This window comes from Callionymus lyra, chromosome 13 (assembly GCF_982586985.1).
Source record: "Callionymus lyra chromosome 13, fCalLyr1.hap1.1, whole genome shotgun sequence".
Taxonomy (NCBI): Eukaryota; Metazoa; Chordata; class Actinopteri; order Syngnathiformes; family Callionymidae; genus Callionymus; species Callionymus lyra.
Window position 1 is genome coordinate 18,625,777 of NC_141830.1, and position 25,478 is coordinate 18,651,254.

The 25,478-nt window shown below is 38.6% G+C and overlaps 5 protein-coding genes across 5 annotated transcripts; all 5 read right to left on the reverse strand.

The window, feature by feature from the left end:
- On the reverse strand, nucleotides 1-2,649 carry LOC148067618 (trypsinogen-like protein 3). Its single transcript, XM_087806406.1, has 5 exons — nucleotides 2,610-2,649; nucleotides 2,399-2,540; nucleotides 1,549-1,802; nucleotides 274-410; nucleotides 1-201 (listed from the first exon to the last, which is right to left on the reverse strand). Exons 1-5 carry the CDS (start codon nucleotides 2,647-2,649, stop codon nucleotides 1-3), a joined length of 774 nt encoding a protein of 257 aa, XP_087662532.1.
- Nucleotides 2,650-3,794: 1,145 nt separating this feature from the next.
- On the reverse strand, nucleotides 3,795-4,783 carry apoc2 (apolipoprotein C2). The gene is made up of 3 exons (XM_087806175.1): nucleotides 4,676-4,783; nucleotides 4,457-4,613; nucleotides 3,795-4,074 (listed from the first exon to the last, which is right to left on the reverse strand). The coding sequence occupies exons 1-3, from the start codon at nucleotides 4,722-4,724 to the stop codon at nucleotides 3,984-3,986; spliced, it is 297 nt and encodes a 98-aa protein (XP_087662301.1). The 5' UTR covers nucleotides 4,725-4,783; the 3' UTR covers nucleotides 3,795-3,983.
- A 3,510-nt stretch (nucleotides 4,784-8,293) lies between these two features.
- Nucleotides 8,294-9,444, reverse strand: apoa2 (apolipoprotein A-II). The gene is made up of 4 exons (XM_087805749.1): nucleotides 9,319-9,444; nucleotides 9,181-9,225; nucleotides 8,784-9,009; nucleotides 8,294-8,702 (listed from the first exon to the last, which is right to left on the reverse strand). Exons 1-4 carry the CDS (start codon nucleotides 9,431-9,433, stop codon nucleotides 8,546-8,548), a joined length of 543 nt encoding a protein of 180 aa, XP_087661875.1. The 5' UTR covers nucleotides 9,434-9,444; the 3' UTR covers nucleotides 8,294-8,545.
- Nucleotides 9,445-13,633: 4,189 nt separating this feature from the next.
- Nucleotides 13,634-14,294, reverse strand: apoc1 (apolipoprotein C1). Its single transcript, XM_087806176.1, has 4 exons — nucleotides 14,227-14,294; nucleotides 14,106-14,167; nucleotides 13,906-14,035; nucleotides 13,634-13,832 (listed from the first exon to the last, which is right to left on the reverse strand). Exons 2-4 carry the CDS (start codon nucleotides 14,158-14,160, stop codon nucleotides 13,778-13,780), a joined length of 240 nt encoding a protein of 79 aa, XP_087662302.1. The 5' UTR covers nucleotides 14,161-14,167; nucleotides 14,227-14,294; the 3' UTR covers nucleotides 13,634-13,777.
- Nucleotides 14,295-18,356: 4,062 nt separating this feature from the next.
- On the reverse strand, nucleotides 18,357-19,958 carry apoeb (apolipoprotein Eb). Its single transcript, XM_087804980.1, has 5 exons — nucleotides 19,883-19,958; nucleotides 19,738-19,803; nucleotides 19,526-19,667; nucleotides 19,172-19,459; nucleotides 18,357-19,103 (listed from the first exon to the last, which is right to left on the reverse strand). The coding sequence occupies exons 2-5, from the start codon at nucleotides 19,778-19,780 to the stop codon at nucleotides 18,761-18,763; spliced, it is 816 nt and encodes a 271-aa protein (XP_087661106.1). The 5' UTR covers nucleotides 19,781-19,803; nucleotides 19,883-19,958; the 3' UTR covers nucleotides 18,357-18,760.
- Nucleotides 19,959-25,478: the final 5,520 nt, after the last annotated feature.

Genomic DNA, 25,478 nt, shown 5'->3' on the forward strand with positions numbered 1-25,478 from the left:
TCACACTGTTTTTGTTTGATGAAGCATTGTTGATGTAGGAGAAGTTGTTGTTTTGGGTGATCCCATCACCGACTCAATCCAGTTCCTGTACTGGCACAACTTGGTGAAGACGTTGGGGTTGCCTGGCTGCTCACAGCCCAGACTGAACCACTGCACACCCTGAAGCTGACCGTCACACACCAGCACAGAGCCTTGACCAGTCTGGAACAGAGACGTTTGATATTGCAGTCAGTATAGAGATAATGTTTTGGGTAGTTTTTTTTTTCCTCTCACCAAGCATGCAGTGGAGTTGAGCTGACCGGCACAGACCATGCCGGGGCTCCAGTAGATGAAGTCAGGGAAGGTTTCTTCGCAAGTGTCCCTGTCTACGACACTCATGGGCACACACTTCATCAAGCCGTTCCACTGGTCTGTCGCACAGAAGAAACAGGTGTTACACAACATGCTAACAACATGATAACTCACTCCTCTCCGTTTTAGAGTTCAAACTTTTTTTAAAAATTGCTGTCTCTTATCAACATTCATCCTGTGACAAAGCCTCCATCCCAGAATGGATGTATTACTCACCAATTTTCTGCTTTGCTACTTCCTCAACTGAGGCGAGGCTGCTAATGAAAAAAACATATCAAATGTCACTCTCCTCGTGGGAGTGAAATTAGTTTTAGCAAAGACTGCGTTTTTTTTTGCGATCACTGAATGTTTTGAAAGGTGAATTAATGTGTCTCGGAACCAGTTTAAAATAACATCCCATTATAATCCAACCATCATCCAAATAGTCTGAAAATCCAAAGGAAAAAAAATCTTCATAATGTGCAGAATCCCGTTATTTTCTTCTTGGTTTTACTCAGACTGATGAAGGAAAAAAAAAAGATGGACACTCTGGAAAGGTTGCTGGACGGACAACAACTGCAATTCCCAGTGAACTAACCAGTAGTTAGTCGTGTTCCTTATCCTTCAAATAAAAGCTGTTTATTACATTAGTAATGACAGAAACAGGGCCCAGTCTTTCAGGACACTGCACTGTAGTGAAATGTTGATTTTGCTTAATATTGTTTTCATGGTCTAGCTTTTTCAATCAGTCCTGATCACTGTCTGCAAATCTGATTACATCGACGCCTCGGATTTGTTTAAAGTGATGAACAAACATTACCGTGTTTGAACTCTGTGACCAGAATGTTGATGGGATTTGTGTCGAGTGCAAACTTGTGAGCCACTTTTGTGAGTCCAGATGCAAAGTAAGAGAAACTTTTTAACATCTGTCTAGGTCAGTTTGATCTCAAGGTACTGTGTCGATGAAGCTCCATTAAGCATTGTCCTTCTTGTCAAGGCCCACCAGAGGGCACTGTGCGAAGGTTACGGGTTTGTTTGTGAGGTCTTCCTCTGGGCACGACACTATCTTTCAACTGATTCATTTACTTTTCTGGTGCCGTGTATGCATTGGTTATACAATAGGGATCTATCAAAAATGCATTTTGCCCCTGGTGGCTGGGATACCAACTGGACCCAATGGATGGACGAATGAATGACGAGTATTCCAAATCCACCTACCTTGACTCGGGTCCGTGGAGCCCCAGCCGCTGACCACGCAGGCCTCCCCCACAAGAGGGCAGCGGCGCGGCAGAGCGATGGGCTGGACGAACTGGTTAAACCTGGCGGGTTCAGCGAGCCGGACCAGTGCGAGGCTGTGGAGCGGCGAGCGATACGGGCTGTGAGGGATGATGGCGGCGACACGGATGTGCTGCTCTGTGCCTTCGTCCATTGTCAAATCATGGTCCCCCAGAGTTGCAATTGCATTGTGGGCGCTGAGGCACAGATTAGAGGAGATTTAGACATACAGTAAATAAGCAACCGTACGTGTGCTAATATATGTTTTCGCTTTTTTTATGGAAGCCAAAAATACAAAAAAAAAAGGTTGCGTTTAGAAGCCAAGTATGTGGAAAGATTTTAACACCTTATTATTTTCTAAAACATTTATTATTAACATATCTTGATACCAACTTGACCTTTTATAAAACATGATATTTGGGGCGTCAATTATGATAAGAGATTAAAAAAAAAAAATGTAAGTCTAATTTTTTTAACCAGAACCCAGCAGTGAGTCATATATTCTAACCTGGATAAAGCAGTAAAAGCACCCGCATCCAAGAGAAATACTACAAAATGACGTCATCCTGTAGTTCATTTTCTTAAAGAAACAGCGACTCGAAAGTTACCCCTGAATTTCTATTGGTCCTACTCTGACACAAATATCATTTTATAAACGCCACGAAAGGTTTTTTCTACTTTTTAACATGTATTTGTACTCATTTTCAAAGTCTAGTTTTAATGGTTTGATACATCTTTATCTATCTTTATATATAATCTGTGTGCACCAGTAGCATCATATACATTTACATACTTCATAGCATATTCAAAGGAGGTAACAATCCACCACTGGTTGACTAAGACCCCGCTGGAGGAAACTCCATCACCGTGCAGGTAGACCTGCCAGGGCCTGGAATTAGGTTGACAGGCATCGGGGTCCTCCAGTGGATACGCTCCTGCAGAAAAACAAAATTCCTCCATTCATTTAATAGATTTTAATTTTCATGAAGAGAATATACATTTACCTGTGAGACCGATAACAGCCAGAAGAACGAGGAGACTCATGTTGTTCTCGTGTTTAAGTCTTTTGTGCACCCTTGCTTCTTTTTATACCTGAAAACACTTCCTTTTCGCCTCCTTTTTTCCCATCCATCCATTAACTTTCACAATCTTATCAGCAGTGAAATGATATGATTCAGTATGACACAACTATTGTGCGTAATTTCCAGGCTGTAACTAGGTGTGGACAAGTGACTTACATAAGTGGGCCTTTTTTGTAAGGGGCCGTCAATCCAAAAGACAAATGGAAACATTCATCCCAAACTCTGCTATTGATATACATATAAGCAGTGTGAGTTCATTGGGAGGTTAATTTTGTCAATTCAATTCAATTCAATTCAATTCAATTCAATTCAATTCAATTCAATTCAATTTTATTTAAAGTTCAATTCAATTTTATTTAAAGTGTCTTATCATAACAAAGTTATCTTAAGACACTATACAGTTGAAGTACCAGTTGAATATCTGGATGTTCTGTTCTATGTTAGTCTCTGTATCCTTTGTCTTTGTTGTTTTTCTTTTTTTTCCTTGATCTATGTTCTTTGTCTTTATCTTTAGACTTAGATTGTGTCATTTTGTTCTTTCCCTTTATGTTCTTGTTCTTATTTTATTTTTATTTATTTATTTATTTTTATTTTAAAAAAATTGCTGTATGTATTGGCTATTGGAAAAAAACAATTTTACCTTACCTTACCTTACCTTAAGTAAGACTATAGTTGATTAAGGAAAAATGGATCCCAGCAATTCAACAAAGAGCAAGAAGCGAAACAACTAACTAAATAACTATGAAGTTATTTAAAAGGTTTTAACTTGTCTAGGTACTCTGGGGTACAGGCGTGCTGATGAAGCCTCATGAAGCAGTGTCCTTTTTAGCACAGTAGGTGGCGCCATCGTTTTTTGTTTTTTTTAAAGCAATGAGGTGTAAAAGTTGGATTAACATGAAGTTATCATTTATTAACAGGATCTTGGCTCAAACCCTCAAGAAACACGTCATTCAATCAGGAGCAAACACCAGTTACACAATCGTTCCATTGATCATTTATAAAGGTACAAACTTCTCGTGACCAATAATACAGTTGAGAAGTGTTCAAAGAAGTCAGTGGCGTAACAGGTGAATGGGTCAGATGAGGTAGGTAAGCAAACGTCACAACCAGGTATAAATACTTTATTTGAAAAGGTTTCATTGATGTCTGATTCAGAATATATTTCAATCATTATAGGTTTTTCTCTTCTGTCTGTTCTGCTTCAGGTGGAAATTCCCTTTTTTTTAAGGGCGTCACATGGTGGTAATGAAGTGAGTCACGTCATGTTATTGATCCAGATGGAAAAAAAACAATCATTTAATGCTGGGAGGAGAAAATGTGGTAAATCTGGTCTTGAACGATTCCGCTGTAGGTACCCAGGACTGTGGTGGTGTCGGTGTAAAAATTCCTGCAAAGTAAATAAAGAAAAAAAACACTTTAAGATAGTGATGTTGTCCACTTGCTTGTTGTTGAACATTCCCTCATAACAATCATTCATTTTTTAAAAAAAAGGGAGACACACTGTGAACAGGTTCCAGGGCACATAAAGAGACACAACTATTCCTACACGCATCTATTAATTGTAGGAGGAAACTGGTGTACCCCGGGTAAACCATTGCAAACAAGGAGAACATACAGACTTAAACATAGTTGTAGTTAAGTAAATGTAAATCCATCCATTTAACTTGGTTGATCTGATCAAATCAGAGAGAAAACTATACTCTAAGATACAATTACTAGACATGTATTCAAGGATTGTCGACTGTTGTGAGTAACAAGTAACCACTTACTTTGCTTTCTCCTCCAGTTTCAAGCCCTTGACGCTCTCCACATACCCACTGACGGTGTCGACGGCGCTCGAGTAGTAGGACTTGACCGTGTCGGCAGCCTTCGTGAGCGTTCCCTTCTCCTCCTCCGCCTGCCTCAACACACGGAATCCCTCGGCATCTGTGACGAGATGGTTTGTTTTGTCATAAGTCGTTCACGTTCAGAGCTTCGGCTGAACTCACTGATGGCGAGGAGGGCGACCAGCACCGTGAGAACCACAAGCTTATTCATGTTGACGAAGACCTGCGGATGGTAAGGGTTGAAGGGTCACAATTGTATCCTTCTGGGGTTGAGATTCTTTTAAATCCAGGTACTTGTATATGAACACAAACATACTCACTTGCGTGTTTTTCTCTCCACAAATCAGAGGCTTGGCTGGACTGTTTATATAGATGTGTGATGTGTTGACATGTCGCTCAGGGAGCCAAAGTCTACTCTCAACTGAGATAAACATGATTGGGCTTTTTTTTACTTGTCTTTTTGATGACAGAACAACAACATGTTGAGTTGATTTTCCTCCTTTTAAACTAATTCAATTATAGTGACTGTCCAAAAGAGTTGTTTTGCTTTGACGCACTTATTGTTGCAGCGGCTTGCATAGTGGTGGTGATGCGTTCAAGACACATCACAATAGTCCTAAGTCCTCACACTCCAAGGCCGACACGTCATCTGGCTGTTTCGGGTTATGAAATATTTAGGTGACAGAGATAAGATTAATAATTCATGTGATACGTTGAATTTATGTTTGAAATGAAAAAATCTACATCGGTTGTTGATTTGGCTTTTAAAAAATGTTTTATAAACATAAATCTGGCACTGTGGCAAATATACAACACTAGAAACATCAAGTCATATTTCAGTTGAATCACAAGGTGGCAGCACTTCCCTTCAACTCCAACAACAAACGCAGGACAAACATTTAAATTAGAAAACTAAAACAAAACAAGTCCTCATCTTTTTCATTTAACATTATAAAATAATAATAGAAAAAAGAAACACGAGGAAACAAAATCACCAAATTAATTAAATTCTAACCATAATTTATCTAAGTACGTAAGATCGTAAGTAAGTAATTTTTATTTGTAAAGCGTTTTTTCGCAGACCAGGGTCACAAGACGCTTAAACAACAAAACAAAACACAGTTAAAAAACATTAGGAAAAAGCCTGCACAAATAAATGATTTCAAAAGCTTAGGAGCAACAGCCTGGAAGGATTTCTCTCCTCTGGTCCTGAACCATGTTCGACACCATCAGTAGATTCTGATCCACAGACCTCAGAGCCCGAGCTGGGGTGTAAGGCTGGATCAGATCAGTGATGTAAGGAGGAGCCTGACCATGAATAGATCTGAAAGTAAGAACCAGAATTTTAAAGTTGATCCTGAAAGAAACTGGAAGCCAGTGAAGAGTTTTAAGGATCGGAGAAATGTGAGTTCTTCTACTAGAGCGGGTCAGAATTCTCGCTGCAGAGTTTAGGACTTAACTACAGGCGAGACAGATCCTTCTTGATTAGACACAAAAATATACTGTTGCAATAGTCCAGACGAGAAGACACAAACACATGGATTACAAGCTCCAGATCATGCTGTGACAACATTTTACCAATTTTAGAGATTTTTCTCAGTTGAAGGAAACACTTTCTGGTCAGTTTTCTGCAGTGTTGAACAAGAGACATGTCTTTGTCAAATACAACACCCAGGTTTCTAAGGCTCAGTTTGACAGACTGGCCAAAGTCTCCCTCAACCCTGGAAACTTATCATCAGCAATAACCAGAGTTTTAGTTTTGTCCACATTTCGCTGCAAACGGTTTTCACTCAGCCCTTGTTTGATTTCTAACAAACAATTGACTAAGTTGCTCAGTGTCTGGGGCTCGGTTGGATTGGAAGAGCAGTAGAGCTCGATCCATGTCCATAGAAGATCCCATTTTTATCACTACTACTAAAATTCTATTTACCTATTAAGCCTTTTAAATACAGGTTAGAATCAGTGTTTAGAAAGAATCTTCAGCAAGAATGGAAAAAAACTATTTTTTCTTAATTAACCGTTCAGGATTTATTTATATGCCTTTTAAGGTAATATCTCTTACTTTATTTTAATTTAATGTATTTGTATTGTATTATTCTCTTTTTATTTCATTCTTATAATTCTGATTCTGATAATTGTAAAATATGAATTTAAATATGAAGGTATTATTCTGTTGTCTCAAATAGAAAGTATGAATAAATAAATAATTCTATACTCATTTTTTAATATTGATGAATTTGTGGCGGTGTACATATAAAAACTTGTACTCAAACTTATATAAAGGACGAGATGAGATTGAAAGGAAAGAAAAGCTGTTGCAGAAAAATCCATTGATATTTCTGGAGCAGAATAATAAATTAAATAAAAAACATTTTGCTAAAAGAGTAAACATTTTTGTTGCTTGGATCCACAATGTCATACTTTTGGTCACCTCCAACAACTAATGACAATAAGTATGTTGTTTTTTTTTCACAAATTGTCTGGACTCTCCCTTAGATATATGGTGAAAAGCACAACCATCCGACAGAGAAACCCGGTAGAGCTGCTGCTCCTCCATGTTAAGAGGAGTCTGAGGTGTCTTGGACATCAGCCTTTTAGTTTTGATTTTATAGGTAAAGACAAATAATAAGTGAATAAACGCAGATTTGTATACCATTACTGGGCTTCACTGTATTTAATCGAAAACTGTCCATGAGATGTACGATACAAAAGTTATTGATTTGACTATTGGACAGATATAAATGTCAAAAATAGATCATTCATTCTTCTTCTTATATTTCAAAAAAGCTGTTTCTTAATGTTTGGGAAAAGCTCCCATTCTACTACGTTTCGGAAGAAAAAATGTGCAATATTTCAATCAGAAGTCGAGGTAAATCGGAATACAATAAAACATCAACATACAAAAAAAGAGTCACTATTCTATATGATCTTTGTACAATAATTGCAGACTAAACTGATTTCATCTTTATAGATGAGTTTTTCTATCAATTAAAATGTTTTTGTAACTCAAAGAATACAACAAAGATAATATCACTATCAATGTCAATTTTGAAGGATTCCAAATGATTATTATTTACCAGCAAATAACGCAAACTTTGATCTTTTTCATTCAGTGACAATTTATTTGTTATTAACCATTATGAAAGTACTCTAGTATTTACCTTATTCATCAGTACTGAAATTGGTATCATCTGCAAATAATATTGGACATACAGTGTTAGAAACTTGTGCAACATCATAAATATGAACAATAGAGGTGCTAAGACAGACCCTTGTGGTACCCCACACATGTCCTGCTGATTCTAGCATCTAAAAAAAAATCAATGGAAAAGGGAGAAGACGCAGCCTCAAACTTTTGTTGTCTCTTTCCTTGGCTCTCTGTCACTTTGGTGCTACGCTGTACATTGTGGACACGCAGACCGGGATCACCTAGCAAGGGTTGTTGGTGAAACTCTAATATCATAATGTCGCAGAGTGATGATGCCTGACTTATGTTAAAGGTTAACTTCCATGTATGTAGCACACACGTCCTGGTACAGCTAATGTATGGTGAACAAACTCATAAAACTCAAATACATTTGTGTTGACATTTGTCTTCATAGTAGGGAGGAATTTAACAAAGTAGACTTCTGTTATGGCCTTGAACCCACTCTGCCTTTTTAAAACCCTCAACCTGCCAAGTAGATGTTCTAATAATCCTGTAAACAACCATGATGTGGAAATATATTCTCAGTTGTGATGCTAGCGTATCATCAGGTGAGGTTCCATAAACCGACGCAGTTGATTTTCAGTTTCTTTTATTGAACAAACTCTCTCACATGCACAAACACACACGCGCACATCGACACAAAACTAGGATTAGTTCATCAAACAATAATACTGTACATGCACATTTCTTGCATCGATGACTTGACCTTTGTTTCTCTTTTCAGGAAAGGAAGCAATAGTTTTGTGCATAGTTCTTCTCAGTGTTTTCTAGAGTTGTCAGCTATGATCTATCATCTCGTTCTACCTCGCCGACCTCGCTTGACCTTAATTAGCGGGCATGACCTTGTCCAGGATTTCTTGCATGGATTTGATGAAGGTCTCCACTCTGTCTTTTGCAACTGGGCGGATGTATTTTCCGTACAGACCCAGCGCTCCGTTACGAACTGTTTGCACTTGACCATCCATTTCTCCAGCCAACACTCTGTATCACAAGGAAATTAACACATTTTTGAGTGTTTCTATTATCAGCAGTATTTCCTGAAAACAAAGTGTTAGCACTCACGCTGCCACCTTGGCGATAGCCTTGAATTCCTCGCCCTCAACTGCTTTGTTGAGGTAACCCACGGCAACCTTGCCCTCTTCTATACCTCCCCCGGTCTGCACCACCGGAGAGCTGGAAGCGGTGTTGACCAGGTTCTTCAGCCTCGTGATGAACTTTTCTCTGAGCTGATTATATGTTTGGACCAGCTCTGCGCTCGGTTCCGGAACGTCACACAGGCTCGAAGAGACTTCGAAGAAAAGAGCAGAGGGATTCTTCAAAACCAACATATTGAAGATAAAACAGTTCGAATATTCATTTCATTTAATACAAATATGATCAGCTCTCCTCAGACTAAAATAATAATAAATGAAAAGTGAATTATAGAAAAACAAAATGTAATACAGTTAGTTTGACTTACCCTGCAGAGTAAGAATGAGGGCAACCACTAATTTTGCATTCATCTCTGCAAAGAAAAAAAAAAAAGAAATCAGCATAAAACAAGTGAATATAGCTGCATGCAATGTCCAGGATTGAATTCCAAATTCCCGAGGATTACCTGCAGTTGTGTCGGAGGTGCAGGACCCAGAAGTGACAGTCGACTCTGCAAACGAAGTGTCTGTAACTGCGAGCTCCCATCTGGACTGGATGATATAAGGGGGGACAGCAAACATACGTCACCTGATGAGCCCACGCACGCACACACACACACACACACACACACACACACACACACATAGCTTGCACGTACATACACACATATGTACACACACACAGACAAAGTCCACTGTACATGATCCTCAGTAAAATACTATATGTGGAGAGACTTTTCAGTTGTGCAATGTTGTGCAATGAATGTCTGAAGAAAATAGGTATCTTCTGGACGAGGGTCCGAGTTGGGTTTGCATGAACGCTGCAGGTAGTTGATGTTTCATAATGATACAATTGACTTGTGCACTTTTCCAGCCAGTATCACCAAAGGTCATCATAGAAAAGAGTCTAGACTTGGTGTGTTTGCTCTTTCACCTTTCACCTAATTCCTAACCATTCCCATGCACACTTGCAGACCTGGCCCGTCGATGATGTATATTGTTAAATTGAATTATTTAAAAACATCAACTCCAGACCAGTTATTATTGTGATTATAAAGAATAGCACCACCACCTTTTTAGCACTTGCAATTTATCTAATAGGAATGATCCCAATGGGACAGCAGGTGGCAGTAGTGTCCCCAAATTCTCTCGAACAGAATGCGTAGAAATCTCAAGCGTGAACCTGCCCAACCGAAAGCTGCATATCTTCAAATTAATTGTGGATCCAGATGGATTTCCTGAAGATATCACTGTATTACGATAATCGGTTTCTTAGTCGTCTGACAGAAAAACTCAATCTCTAACCCTAACCTTAACTCTAACTCTAATCCTAACCCTAACCCTAACCCTAACCCTAACTCCAACCCTAACGACAATGATTAATAGTCCAAATTTGCTTGTATATTTTGCATTGAAAAAAAGCAGCCGCTGAGGGCTGGAAGACAATTACCATTAGGGTGTGTTCTCTTTGTAAGTGTCTTTTGACACTTGGACCAAAAGCTAACCAGCAAAATTTCACACTCAGGTTATCTGCATCTCTTTAACTATCCCCACAAACAATGGCTCAAGAGCAGCACCATAAGGTTGGCCTTCACAGAGAAGCCACCTGGACAGTAGGTCCGGAAGGGCAAAAGTTACACTTGATACACAAAACTCAACCCAAAATTCAGTATATTTTTTCAGGTTGAAAAGTAAGACTTGACCATTGATTTTGTCGTGCTGCATGACCAGGTAGAGAAAGACCAGATTTGAAATTAGGAAATTGAGTTTTAGTCCAATATAAAGCATCGGCGAAGAGATTACACATTGTTTGTCTCTTGAGCTCCAGTCACTAGACCTATATAAAAGTCAAACCTTATATTAAAGAAGATCAGTGGATCACCATCCTTCAGCGATGGTACGTGATGGTCTGATTTTGTACTTTGAGGATGGATTTTTTCTTGACATGTGGAGCCAAAGCTTTTACAAGGTCATTTTCCTGCCACTTTTACCTCTGCTAGCTCCGGTTTCCTCCCACGGTTCAGAACATACATAAATATTTAAGGCTAACTTTTATTTGTGGATAGTTGCCAATGTGGTTTTACTGACTGATAGTAGTCTAAATGTGTAAGCTGACAAACTTTTAAGACTGTTTCCCATCTGCCACCCTAGCTGGGATAGACTTCAGCCCCCCATGTACAGTATACGTCTTTCATAAGTTTCGAGTGAAAGTATTTTGACCCTTAGTTGTATTTGTAATGTCATTTTGAAATGATCAAGGGGTTCAATACTCGTGGGTGAGCATGTTCCCCGTGTGTGGGCATTGTCTGCAAATAAGTGAAATCAATTACATTAATGATTAACCATATGTCGAATCTTCACATCCGGACCCGACCCCTGAAAATGAGTATTATGTCATAAGTCGTCTCAACAGTTTGTCACTGGCCACATCAGCTGGCTATCCTGTGGCAATTTTCTGCAACAACAAAAAAAGATATTGAAAAAAATAAAATAAAATTGAATTGGTGTTCCTTAAAGGTTGTTAAAGATCGTCATGAAACATTTTCCCCAGAGACGAGGGATGTCAGAAGATTAACCCATGAAATCATTTTATTAACGTCCAATTCAACAGATTTAATTCAACTGGTCATGTGACTTGGTATGTCACAGTCATTGCGGAAAAGGGTTCCCATTTTGCTTTTGTGATAAAATAAGGAAATTTCGTAAAGAAGAAATTTACTCCTTAATGGGTTTTTCATTCTGGTGTTTTTCATTGCACTTTTCAAGGGTAGGGTGAGTTTTGGTTTAAATGCATCTGTAGAACTGCTCATATTTTGGGCACCAATGAACTCATGAATTCAACTAAACAAAACTAAACTAAATATTTATTTTAAAAGTACAAAGTATTTATAATAGTAGGTTGATAAAGTTGTCTCAAGTATTCAAGTAGTGGTATTCCATTAAAGAATAGATGCAACAGATGCTTCAGATGTTTTATAGTAAAAAGAAAGATGAACATGTTATTGTTAAAGGGTTAAATCCTAGACATTTATTTGAATAAAATAATCTTCAGTGCAGCAAATGTTGAGGTAATCAAAGGCAATTGTCCGGTAATTGTGGCGAGTAAGATTTTAAATACTGCTCTAGATCAAAACTAGCTGAGTTGACGTTCCAGATGCACTTTGAAACTGGGATCTTGTTCCTCTTTATCTCCCATATGTATACAGGCCAGTCAAAGTCTCAGTTCCAGTAAGAGAGATATGGGTTTTTAGGATCGGAGGAAGGTCAATTAGATAAACAGAATCAGGGGAGGACAAAAAAGTAATTTGGACAAAGTTCATTGGAAAATCAATTACATTTAATGAAAAACCAAAAGGATTCAGTCACATGCAGCTTTATTTTCTGAACCTAGTAGAGAGAAGATTCAATTTCTGTTTTTATTATTTTAATGTTTGTTCGTACGGAGGGACGCCGAGGTCGCGTCATTAAGCCATTACACAAACCTCTTCTCTGGCCTCAGAATGTTTTTTTTTAATTGTAAATGTCACTTCCCTTTGACACCAATGTTCTCAAAACAAACACGGCATACCAGGTTCTCCTGCTTCCTGCTGATCACAGATGCTCTCAGCCTTGTTTGCACGATCCCTGCAAACTTAAACTCATTCGTCTTGACAGCGCCTCCATATTTTAGACCCACATCTGAGACTACAACACAACCCTTTCCCTGGTCAAAATGTTACTTCTTTCTTGTATTTGACAAATATTACATTGGAATTCTTTCTGAAAGAAATGTGTCTGTACTTTTTGTTGCTTTCCTTTCTTTTTAATCATTTATTTTTTTTAAATGTTGCCTCTTTTTTGTCCATTGTCTCCAACAAAGCTTGAACGTTTTATACAATTTTCTTGAAATTTATGTTTGATTTAAGTGTGTTTCAACATATGTGCTGGAGAATTCTGCCCAGGCCCATGTTATTCAGTTATTTAACCCTTTTTATGTTTGTTTATTTTCTTTCTACAGTATACTTTATCTTTAGGTACATTTTTTATCTATGTACAAAATAACCTCCATTGGAATCGTCATTTTTTTCTTCCTTTGTTTGATTTAAGACAACTATACTCAGTTTATAAACATTTTTAACGTCCTGGTTTGAAAAAGAGTAATCTAGGAGAGACTCAAAGTAGAGCTGTACTTCCTGTGTGTGGAGAGAGTGAAGGATTCTCAGGTGTTTTGTCATCGGTGAGAGAGGAGTCTCTTTACCTGAGTCGTGCCTTTGAACCATATCCAATAATTTAAAGAGATGCACAAATTATATCAGCCAAAAATTAAGCTTTCGTTATTGTTTCATGTATATGTATATGTATTAATGTGGTACTTGTTAAATATTTTTCGTGATTAAAGTACTTTGAGCGCCGTGTCACTGAAAATAAACATTTTTTCAGCTCAACTTGAAGTGGATCATTAAACAGAAATAAAACATGACTTTAGCCCGGAAGTTGTGAAACATACCTGACAGCTGCCATGTTGCCAACTGCCCTTTGGGACTATTGACACAGAGAATCAATGGGTGGCATGATGAGGTTCCAGAGCGGGTCAAGGTACTTTCCAGTCAACTTAATGATCTACTGGAGTCTCTCTTGTCTGTGTTTGGATCACATTATTCCCATTTTAAATGGATAAAAAAGTTTTTAAAAATTGCTTTAAAGAAGCTTTTGTTCTCATTCATGTGATCAAGATGTTACATTGTTTGTAGTTATTTGGTTTGTTGATCAAACCTTCTTGTTGAATAAACTTCAGAGCCATGATTCACACACCACAGGAGGTTTTATTCACATTTAAACATTCCAGACAAGCAGACAACAGTAGTTTCACAAACACGTAAATAAAATGATTTAACTCTTCACAGTCCACATGAGGAACGAGATGTGTGGGCAGCTTGGGGTTGAAGTTTACTGTCCCTGGAGCTTCTCCTTGATCTTTGCAAAGTTTTCATTGAACCAGTTCCTGTGGTAGAGAGAGAGAGAGAGAGTTAGAGAAGAAGTGCACTGGTGTCGTCGTGTGGAAGAACAGAACGCACTTGACGTCAGTTGGGAAGTTGCTGTTCTGAATGGTCTGAAAGTGGTTTTTTGCCTTCTCTGCAATAGTCTGGCTCAGGTCAGAAAACTGCTGGCGGATTTCATCAAATTTCTGCTCCATTTCCTGAGCGTCTGTGGTGCCAAAAAAAAAAAGTTAAGTTATTTGAAATGTTGGCAGAGTCACAAGTTCAGGGCAACTTGCCTGTGTAGGCCACGAGGGCCAGCAGCAACACGGCGACTGCGATGTAAAGTTTCATCTTGGCTCTGAGGAGAAAACACATATTCAACACATCTATTCAGTGGAATTGAAATGAACAACATACCCTTTATTGTGTCTCGGACAGAGAACAAAAGTCGAGTGTGTTTTTTGTGGGTCCACGTGTGGCTTTTTATAAAGCGCCTCCAGGAGGAGGATTACGCAAACAACAACATTTACATGCAACAGCCCCCCCACCCGGAGCTACGCTCAGCAGAAACGACCTGCTGATTAGAACAATTGAGACAGAGCTCAAGTCAGAGTCGCTTTGCATCATCATTACCAGGTAGAGTCGAAGAATTGTCCGGCACCTAACAGGCACAGCAGGGAATGATCCTGGAGTTGAAAACACAACACAGTTTTTTATATTCACTTGTGTTTTGTGAACACGAAGGCTACGTTCTTTTTTTCTGTAAACTATTTTCACTATTTCACACAACTGTTTTTCCCCTGCATCCTAAAGTATCTTGTCAAAAACTGGTGCAAATAACAATAATATTTATTTAAAAACATGATTTAAATTAATCCTTTTTTTTTTACCTTAAATCAAAGAGCTAACGTGAGATCCAACAGTGCTTTCAAAATAATAATCGTCTTTATCTAATTCATATTATTTGAATATGAAATCTAGAAATATAAACATAACTCAGTTTTTATTTACTTTTTTATTATGATGGTGTCGTATGAAAAAAAAAGAAGTGTTTATATAGTCGTTTATTATTTTTAACAAATGCTGTTCTGGTCGTTTTCATTCTGCTGTATTTGAGACTCAAACTGTTGTAACCTTTAGTTTCACCAGCAGCTGAATATTGAAACAAAGAAGAGCAAGAAAGTGATTTTACAAAAAAAAATCACATGCGAACATAAACAGTAAAACAAGAGAGATTGATTTATAGATTATATTATATTTATTAACACATTTTAAATATTCTGCAACATTTTTCAAGAGGCATTAAGGGTAGTATATACATTAAAAAAACAACTAACTTTTGTGCACTGATTTGATCTCATTCATACAAATATTAGGATTGAATCCTTCAGCCATGACATACTCGTCTCTTTACTGTTAACTAACTAATAACAACTTTGACAACCTTTAAGGACACATCTGGTCACAAGGTGTTAAATCATGACTGGATTACTTTAACATCAAAGCTTGTACAAGCCTTCTTTAATAGACAGATTATTTTTCTTTTTTAATCTGATCAATCCAAGTTTTGTGGCGAATTAAGTGACATGTTAAGTGCAAACATTTTATACAAGAAACCTTAAATAACCCTCAAGGACTTTTTTTTGTTGTAGTTATTTTCCCTCGAAAAGACAAACATGAGTGTAGAACCTTTGACCATTTCTTGTGGATTCCTGTCTCTCTCAGCCCGATCATGTGACCTGATCAGTGCAACACCAGTGAGTGATCAGCAGTAACTTCATCACACGGACGGTGATGAATAAACAGGCTTCAGTGTTGAACCGAACTTTATATTCATTGACGATGTTCTTTTGTCGTTCATGAGGTTACATTTCTGTGGAGATACGACTTGTGTGTCTTCATCAGTATCAACGCAACACAAGATAAACACAATCAATAGATAAAGTGAGCTGAGATAGACATGTGGAGGATCCTTTGGACCTGGGGAGTCTTGTTTAAGTACTTGAGTACTCATACGCACAAAAAAACACGTTCCTGTTAAAGGTACTAGGACTGGAGTAGTATCTCTGATATGACTTTATTTCGACAAGAACCTGACATAAACCAAAATAATTCTCGACATATCAAGTCAAAATAGCCAGAATAAACAACAAGAGGATCAATTTCAGTTAATATTTAGGATTTTTCTGTTGATACAAAAGCATGTGACCTTACAGAACGTTTCATTCTTGTTACCATCATCGATTTGTCTTTCATCAGCAGAATGTTCTGTTCAGCTCTGGTGTATTTTTACTTGAACTCCTTCGTTGCCACATCCTTCACACTTTCACTGATTTAAAAAAGGAGAAATAAGGCAGACAAACGTGTGACCAGAAGGTTCTGAGAAAGAGACAGGAAGTCTGCGACACCATCTGACGCTTCTGCTTTCACACCCTCACAGCCAACAATGGCGGCCATTTGCCGTTAACGACTCGACTTGGATTGGGTTATGAATATCGGGCCATACATGCCCCGGCAGGAGCACATTTACCTATCAAAGGGTGACTTTCCATCTCTTTGCGACCGGCTTTATGTATGAGCCGAGGCTTGCGTGCCTGTAAGCTGCTCTTGAATGATTGCAGGAAGCACGGGGCGTGAAAGTGCACGTCCCGCCTGCTCTTAATTCGAAATAACAAGCCCTGAAAAAATTATGTTTTTGTGTTTGGCTCAAGGGTCCCCGCGGTGGCAAGAACCGGAGTCGAAAACCCCTTCAGGGGTCCTTGATTGCGGGTTACTCTGTGTCAATTTGCACACACCTGCTTTCACAGTTATTTGGTCGAAGCGAGAGGCGAGATCCTGCAGAAGTGCTGATCCTGCAGGATTATCAAGTGAGAGTGTGATTCATGTAGAGGGAGACTGAACTGGGCTTCTTGAAAACAAGCCCTTTCAGACTCTGAGTCATTCTTTCATTGTGCTCTTTGACTTGGTAAACATGTTTTTCATTCCCTTGCATCATCAGCTTGTTTTTGTACAAAGGACCAAAATTCACTGGATCAGAAAACAGATCCTAAAATGTTAATTTACTTAAAAATGGTGCTGCAAGTAAATGTTACAATTCTGAAAATATCTTTTTTTTAAATATATATACATATGTTTTAGCTATAATACAGTTTTTGTATTACTGTATTTTATATGCAGCTGGAAGATAATAAATCAATTTAATTAACAGTAATATATTTATTTACAATATCATTTTACAGAATAAAAAACACAATTATTTCTGATGAGATCAATGATACGTTGCAGTGCCTTATGGGACTTGGAAAGCCGAGAGTGCCTCTTAACAACTGGTCATGCAGTAGATTTAAACAAAAGTATTTTCTCAGGCTATAAAATAAATACAAGTTTTGATGTTTTCCATACTTTTAAATCGAGTGAATAAATACATAGTTCTATGTACTTAAACATTGTGTAACGTAATGCTACTCAAGGAAACTTTAATCTTGGATAATGGATCTGATCCCAGCTGCTAATGTTCAAGACCATAAGAGTTAAGACATACGTTTTTGTTTTCTTTCATCACAGGACTGCACTTAATCCAAAAGAAAAGAAAACACAGCTGCATCATCACTGCCGCCCGGACCCCAATGGTGGGACACCGAGCAAATGGTGTCCCCTACTGGCCTCTGTTCTGCACTTCAAAGTGAAGTTGAGTTCAGTCACAGCTCACTTCCAACAACAACAACAACCACGACTTTCTCAACTTGTCTTTTGTTTTTTTAATTATTATGTCATTTACACAATAAAGGCTTTTAAACACTCTAGGTCCGGAGAGGATCCAGATGTCGCATGACTGGTAGGACACCAGGTCACGATTAATGGGTAGGAAACAGCAGCAATTTTTATTAAATATATAAAATAGATTTTTATTTTAAAAATTAATTGTGAGCTGATAAAAAACTGAGGTTCCACCTACTGTATGTCTGCAGCCATCATAACATGTAGTGGTTGAGGTTTTTTCCCAAAAGGATCTCTAAGCTCTTCAGAGCTACTTTGTTATTTCTGACAACCAAAGCTTTCAGGTGAGATGAAATAAAATAAATCTGGAAGCAGATCTAGGCGAGTCTGGACGTGAGTTAAAGGTGGGCGGTTGCATGGCAGCAACAGTAGGAACATGGTTCGGATATCATTCATGAGTCACCTAATAAATGAAGTCCTGGGAACGAGGAGATGTTTTCCAACTATTAAAATAACTTTTTCTACAGAAACGCTTTCTTTCACAATCCTAGATAAAGACTAATATGACTTGTTCACGTCTTAATTGAACCTCAATCATAGTGTGTGTGGGTTTTATCAGACATTTTCAACCGAATCTTTAGGAGGAAATAAAAGTGCAAAGACCACTATGTATTTTCTTTTAAAGTTAAACATTTTGAGGTGGAAGTTCTTTACACTGACTTAAATTCCAATATATTCATTGGTATGATTCATGACCCTTCTCACCAACACAGAAATATTTCAACCAGTAGCTCTTATGATTGAAAGAAAAACACTCAAACACAAACAAATGTATTTTCCTGTAGTTCTTTATTTGTACTGCACTGTTGAGTGCGTGTTGAAAAGCAGCATGGTGGGAGAAACACAGCAGACACTGGAGTTTGACCGACACAAGTCACATGAACCCCCCCCCCCACCCCACTTCTGAATCAGAAAAGGAGTGAATGTACAGAGAGATGAAACTTCAGCCGTTCATTGACATGATCTCGGGCGTGAGTGATTTGATGACGTTTTTACAGCCAAACATAGTCTGGACGCAGAAGCCGGGGTAGGACAGTGAGAGCAGCTAACATTGAGGAGCTAAAAGGTTACAAGTAAAAGCTGATGTTGTCACCAAACCACTTGTCCTCATCTCCAGAGCTCCCAGAGGAAGACCGGATCAGTAACTGAAAAACCTAGAACGCCTGCAGAGTCTTTAGGCGGAGGCATCCTTCACCTTCTCCACAATGGTCTCGAAGTTCTCCTTGATCTTGGCGGCATACGGGGAGAACGCCTCAGTCAGCTCCTCCATTTTCCCCTCCAGGGAGGTGCGCAGCTCCTGAGCGGTGGCCTCCAGCTGGGTCTTCAGGTCCTGGGCTTGGCTCTCCAGCTGCTGGCCCAGGCCCTCGGCCTGAGAGATGATCATGCTGGACAGGTCGCCGATCTTCTTGGTGGCGGTTCCATGTGCCTGCGACACGTATGGCTCGACCTTCTCCTTCACGCTCTCCATGTTCTGGGTGGCACGGGACTGGATCTCACCCAAGTAGGTGGAAACAGTGCTGGGAGCAGGAAGAAAAACATTTAGACACTGCAACAAAGATCCACGAAACCTTCATCGAGGACTTACTTGCGGATCTCCTCTGTGTCCTTGTTCAGGCGTTTCTTCAGCTTGTGGGTGTAGGTGTTGACGCGTGTGCGGACATCGTCGGTGTTCTGATCCATCATGGTCTTCAGCTCCCCCAGGTACTCGGTGCTGCGGTCCTTGGCGTCCAGCATGTCGTTCTGGAGCTTGTTGGCCAAGAGCTGCAGGTCAGAGGACAGCTGGCCAGTGGAGGCGTCAGTGTAGGGCTTGATCTTGGTCTGGATGTCTTCCTTGTACTTGGCCAACTCATCCATGGTGTCAGTGATCAAAGTACTAGAGGGAACATTAGAATACGTTAAAATCTTTCATACGTTTTCAGAATGTCCTCTTCTCACTTACTCAAGCTCCCTGCTGAGCTGTGTGGCCTTCAGGTTGTCCAGAACTCCAGCGGCGTTCATGTTCAGCTGAGAGACCTGCTGCCAGAAACGCTCCACGTTGTCCTCCCAGCCGCTGGCTGAGGGCACGGCACGGGCATTGCAGCCTGATGAGCAGACGTGATGTTATGAGTAAAGATACAGCGATAAATGAAGTTGAAAGTTCAGAAAACTGACCGGTGAAAACGGCCAAAACGAGGATCAGAGCCACAGACTTCATGGTTGTTGTTTGGACAGATTCACCTGAGGAGAAATATTTGGTAAATAAAAAAAACCCCAAAAGCAAATGGAGCTTCAACTTGAGAAGGTTCCTTCCACTCACCTGGGGGTTGTTGAGCTTCTCCGTGATAACTGGAACCCTGGCAGGGTTTTTATAACCGCTAACTGAGAGAAGGGCGGGAGGAGGGGTGAGAAGGGGGAGGAAGGGGGAGGACAATCACAATCACTCGCAAAGGAGCCGAGGAGTCTCTGCCAACGTCACAGTCGCGTGTCCGAAGTTCTCGCGTCTTATTTAATCGATTGATTGTGAAATAGTCAACCTCTGTCTCCAGGAGCTGATCTCATCTGTTATTTATACACTTGAAGTGATAAACAAAGAGAACATAAAATAGTCAATACAGTATAAATATATATTCATTAAAATGCATCTTTTTCCACTAAAATGTATACAAAACACAGCTACTAGATAGAAAAATGAAGATTCCACATAATGAATAACTTTTTTTCTCTTTACTTTAACTTAATCTTACAGGTTTGCAGTCAACAAAGTCTTCTCTGTCGTCACTGCATCTTTTATTTCTTCCCAGCAGGATGAGTCAAGTTTGCTTGAATGTAAGTTACCCCCCCCCTAACAAACACACACACAACCCCCCTCTCAAGCATTTTCACACAAATGAATTGTTTTTCATTCTCCTCTACTGTCTTTACAAATCTTTGTGTTCTTTAAAAGTCTTATTATGAACCTTTCAATCCTTCAAAAACAATCCTCACAATAGTATTAAAAGTTAAATCCTCAATTTAATTTAGTTGAGAAAAACAAAATAGATGTTCCAACCATCAATGACACTCATGAGATCTAATGCTATCACTTCTTTGTATAACTTGAAACAGCTTTATAGAAATAAAACTATTTTTTCGGGGTAATTTCCCTCTAAAATGATTTAACAATTTACCAAAAGTTGAATATTGTAGCGTAATTATTGCGCAATTTGCTGCATCTTGACAATCGCAAAGCAATACATTTTATTGTAATATGAATTATGTATTGATTTAGAGAAGAAACCCATGAAAAAAATAATCCTACATTTAAGCACAATGGCAAGATTTAGATAAATAATCGTAACACGTTTATTTTCCATAATCGTTCAGCACTAAAATGAATTAAAATGTGAGGAAAATAATAAAAGAGCAGCTCTTTTAATAAATAAAACATGAAAATTATAAATATATATATAAAATAAATATTAACGAATGTACAGACAGATAAAAATGTCTGTGATTGATCACAGCTAACGTGTCATGACCTTTGTCTTCAAGAATGTACTCACAAGACGTCATCACACAGGAACAAAGTTTGCTAGAGACTGTTGGGTCAAGATGTTGGCGTCAGATAACACGGTGACGCGTGTGAGCTGGGGGGGTGGGGGGGGTAGTTACAGGCCAATTTCTTTACGACTTGATGCCACTTTCATGCAAACCACAATTCTTTGTATCGGAAAATCAAACAGTCATAATTCATTGATGTATTTGATGCATCTTATTATAGGGGTCGAGGCCCTGGATGAGAGTCTGTTGGAAGACTCATGCCTGCAGACAATTTTCCCAAGTTTCAAATCAACCTGTATGTTTTTGCTGTGTGGGAGGAATACAGAGTGCCCGGAGTAAACCCATGGGGAGAACACAGGGAGAAAATACAAACTCCTCACAGACTTTAGAAGGAAAGGTAGTGACTCTAGTTGCTGGTAATGGCCAGAATCTTTTAAAAAGCAGATGCTGTCCATAAGTTCTGCCGATAGTTCTAAACTATGATTGGGAGTGTGTCTTTAAACATCCTGATGAAGGTACAATTTTTAACCCAAACCTTGACCATGTGTTAAGAACATGCAAACTGTTAAAACCTCAGCCACATAGAAGGTATACAGTAATATTTTCCAACTAAATGTCTCTTCCTCAAATTATGGTGTTAGTATATAGCGTCCAACCACTCATTGCGTCCATAAATATTGTTAAAAATAGAGTAATTTCCATTGTGTTAAGTTAAATTGTATCACGTTTTGTTTGTTTATTAGAAAATAAACCTTCCAATGAAGTGAAACAATCTCTACAGGAAGAATTTCTAGATTGTTCAAAGTACAGTGAGCTGGAAAAAGTCCCTTGTTTGTAACTTTATAAGTGTGTCAGAGGTTTCACACGCGAGTCACCCCGCGCTCGCCAGACTGATGATGTTGTTGTTTCTTTTCAATTATAACACCTGTTGAGACGAGTCAGCACATTTAACTTCTCTAACTTTTATATTCACAAGTTGTTTTTTTTCACATCCTCAGCACTTCTTTTGTTTAGCCAGATGTCAAATGTCGTCACTTGGGTTGAGTAACTAATTACGTACGAAAAACCCGCCTGACTTGGGGCACACAAAGACACACAGCCATCCACACACACACACACCCACACACAAACACACACACGTCAAGAACACAAGTCCGAAATCAACCAAATCGTTTTGACCCGGAGTAAACCCACACAAACATGAAGAGAAACAAAAATAAAAACGATTCAAGCTAGCAACCACTGTGTGCCCCCACATGTACTTAATCGAGTAATTACGATGACATTTCTAGAAGGACATCCATTGTAATCCATGCGTTTGTGTATTCTCGCCTGGACTACTGCAGTTTGTTTTCATGTCTTAACAAGAAGGATCTGTCTCGCCTGCAGTTGATTCAGAACTCTGCAGCGAGAATTCTGACCCGCTCTAGTAGAAGAACTCGCATTTCTCCGATCCTTCTTCCTCTTCACTGGCTTCCAGTTTCTTTCAGGATCAACTTTAAAATTCTGGTTCTTACTTTCAGATCTATTCATGGTCAGACTCCTCCTTACATCACTGATCTGATCCAGCCTTACACCCCAGCTCGGGCTCTGAGGTCTGTGGATCAGAATCTACTGATGGTTCTTCGCACACGGTTCAGGACCAGAGGAGAGAAATCCATAACGAAGCTGGCGGTTGCTCAACTAGCTCCGGTGTATTTAGAGTTTTCTTGAATGAATCATTTATAACTGACTTAAGCCTCCGCCACGTTGTTGGAAGAAGAAGAGAAAAAGTCAAAGTTGACTTGAGTTCAGTAAACATGAGATGAGCTCATCTCCAAGAGCAGAGCATCAGAGTGAAAGAAGAAGTTTTCAGATGAGATTTAAACATCACGGAGGGTTTCAAAGTTGAACATACAGTATATGGTTGTATACAAGTGTTCATTGGATTCATTTGTCAAACTAAAATAATTGAACAGTGCCCTAAATGAAAAATATGGTAAAAAAGGTTATCCCATTAAAACATACAAAGATTTTTTTTCCCATTTGACTTCACATAAATTGTTCACTTGTGCTTTGAATGTGTTTCCATAGTAACAGGACTAATATGTTCTGCCAGTATTATTTTTTTTACCACGGCCCTTAATCATTAGCTTGAGTTAAAAGTAGGTAAGTTAAGTGGTTTTGATCAGGAGTATCATAACAACTGTGTGAAGCCTGTAAACGACATCTCGTACAAGTGTGATTTTTCTTCAGCCTTTGTTTTGGTTCACACATGCAAAACCTGTGTCTTTTGCTTGTGTCAGCCAGAATTGGCACCGAAGGCCAAGCTGTTGCTGGTTCAAATGTTCTGAAGACAAAATAAACAGCTAAAATCTGCTCCTTCTGTTTTAACTGTTTAGTGTAAACTGCCCCCTCGCTCTCCTGAACGGTTGCATCCTGACTCTCTGGTGCGGCTCATTCTGGACACACAGACCGGGGTCACCTGGCTCAGTTTGGAGGTGAACCACTCATAATGCAACTTATTAGCTGATGTAGATTTGAGTGTTGACCTAGAACAGGGGACGTCCAAGCTTGATTTTGAGGAGGGCCACATTAGATGAAGAGAAACTGAGACGTGACATATCACCAAGAGAGTTATGTCGTTTGGAAGTTGAAAATCAAATCCAAAACCATCCACCCTATCAACAAAAAATGGCAAACTTTTTACTCACTTTAAGTTTTATTTTAAAAAAAACTTTAAACCCTCTGGTTGTATAATAGAGTTTATGCTGGCATCGTGTAGACTGTTGTTTTTTATCTATTTTTTTTTATGTCTTTATCACTGTCATGTGCAGTAATTTTGCACTTACTGCATTGACATCTGTTTTTTAATCTTGTTGTACTTGTTGCAATGACAATAAAACACTGAATTGAACTGAATAATGGACCTAGTGGGCCACATGAAATCTGCTGAAGGGCCTGACTTTGGACATAGCGGAACACGAGTTACAGTACAGGTTGAGCTATTTCAAAAATAACTGACTTATTCTGTTTTCATTGACATTAAAAATAAACAGTCTTCGCTTTAACATTTGCAACTGTGGCAAAACATCTTTGAACACACGCAGAAAGACAAGAGCTCTGAGCAGCAGCGTCTGACAGCCTGGACTTATATTTGCTTTTTTACATTTATTTGCCACTAAAGATCGAACAAAAATGTTTTCTGGATCAAATATTGTATTATATTTTTTTTATGTTGTGCGTCTACAATTATTTGTGTCACATGACAGCTTTTACTTTTTTTTTTCAAGTTTACACTAAATTAAATTTTTATATACTAATAAATTGTACCGATTTCATTCAGATTACAATATTATAGTTTTCTTTTCAGACAAATCATCAACTTTTTGTGTCATTTAGTGAAGTCGTTCAATTTTCTGGAGATGGACAAAATGTGGTGAACTTATCTTTAGCACAAAAGTTCTGGCTAAGTGTATCTTAGAGCAACTTTACTTAAAAACCTTAGTTAAAAAATTAAATAATCCAGCTGTGTTTTTACACTCAATTATGTCATAAAATGCTCTTCCCTGCCCTTTTGTTAAACCATTTTTCAAAGGAAAAAAACCTCCTAAAATAGTCTAATTTCTCTTGTTTTCCAGTTCAGGTCAGGATCAGATAAAGGAGCAGCAGAATGATAAGAGCATTGTTAACTGTTGCGTAACGCTCTCCAGTGATCCTGGAGGGTACGCGAGGATCAGCTGGGGGCAGATGCGAAGAATGTTGTTTGCTCATTGGGTGTCTCGGCATGGGAGCAGATGGCAGCACCAACGGCAGCAGAGAGGAAGCAAAACAAAGCGGCATCAGAATGTTATTGTCAGGTTACAGGCGTGCAGAGACACACTCTGAACGTGTCGGGTCCAGCAGCATCATTAATAAAAACACAACAAAACAAACCAGAGATTTATCAAGTCAACCTTCTTCTTGTAAGCACAATTTAAAAAGTAATGTAGTTTTTGAAACACTAAGTGAAAACAGCCTTTAAATTATGTTTTTATACCATTTCTTTGTTATAAAATGAATAAAATTCAAGATTTTTTCAAGTGAAAAAATAGAAATACATGATTAAAAATGTGAATATCTATAGAGAAAATGATTGAGATTGTTATATATCTATGTATGTATTTAATATAGACACCATGTTAATAATTTAATTTAATTAATTTTTACTTGAACATTGATTTTTAATTTGTTGTTTTTAACCGTAAGAACTCGAGGTTTTCCAGATATTTTTCTCTCAAATAATGTTTAATCAGGATAATATGTTTTGCATCTGGAGCTCGTCCATTTGAACTTGTTGACCACAGAAAAGGAAATAGAGACAGAAACGTAGTTTCACTTTGAAAGTGTTTATT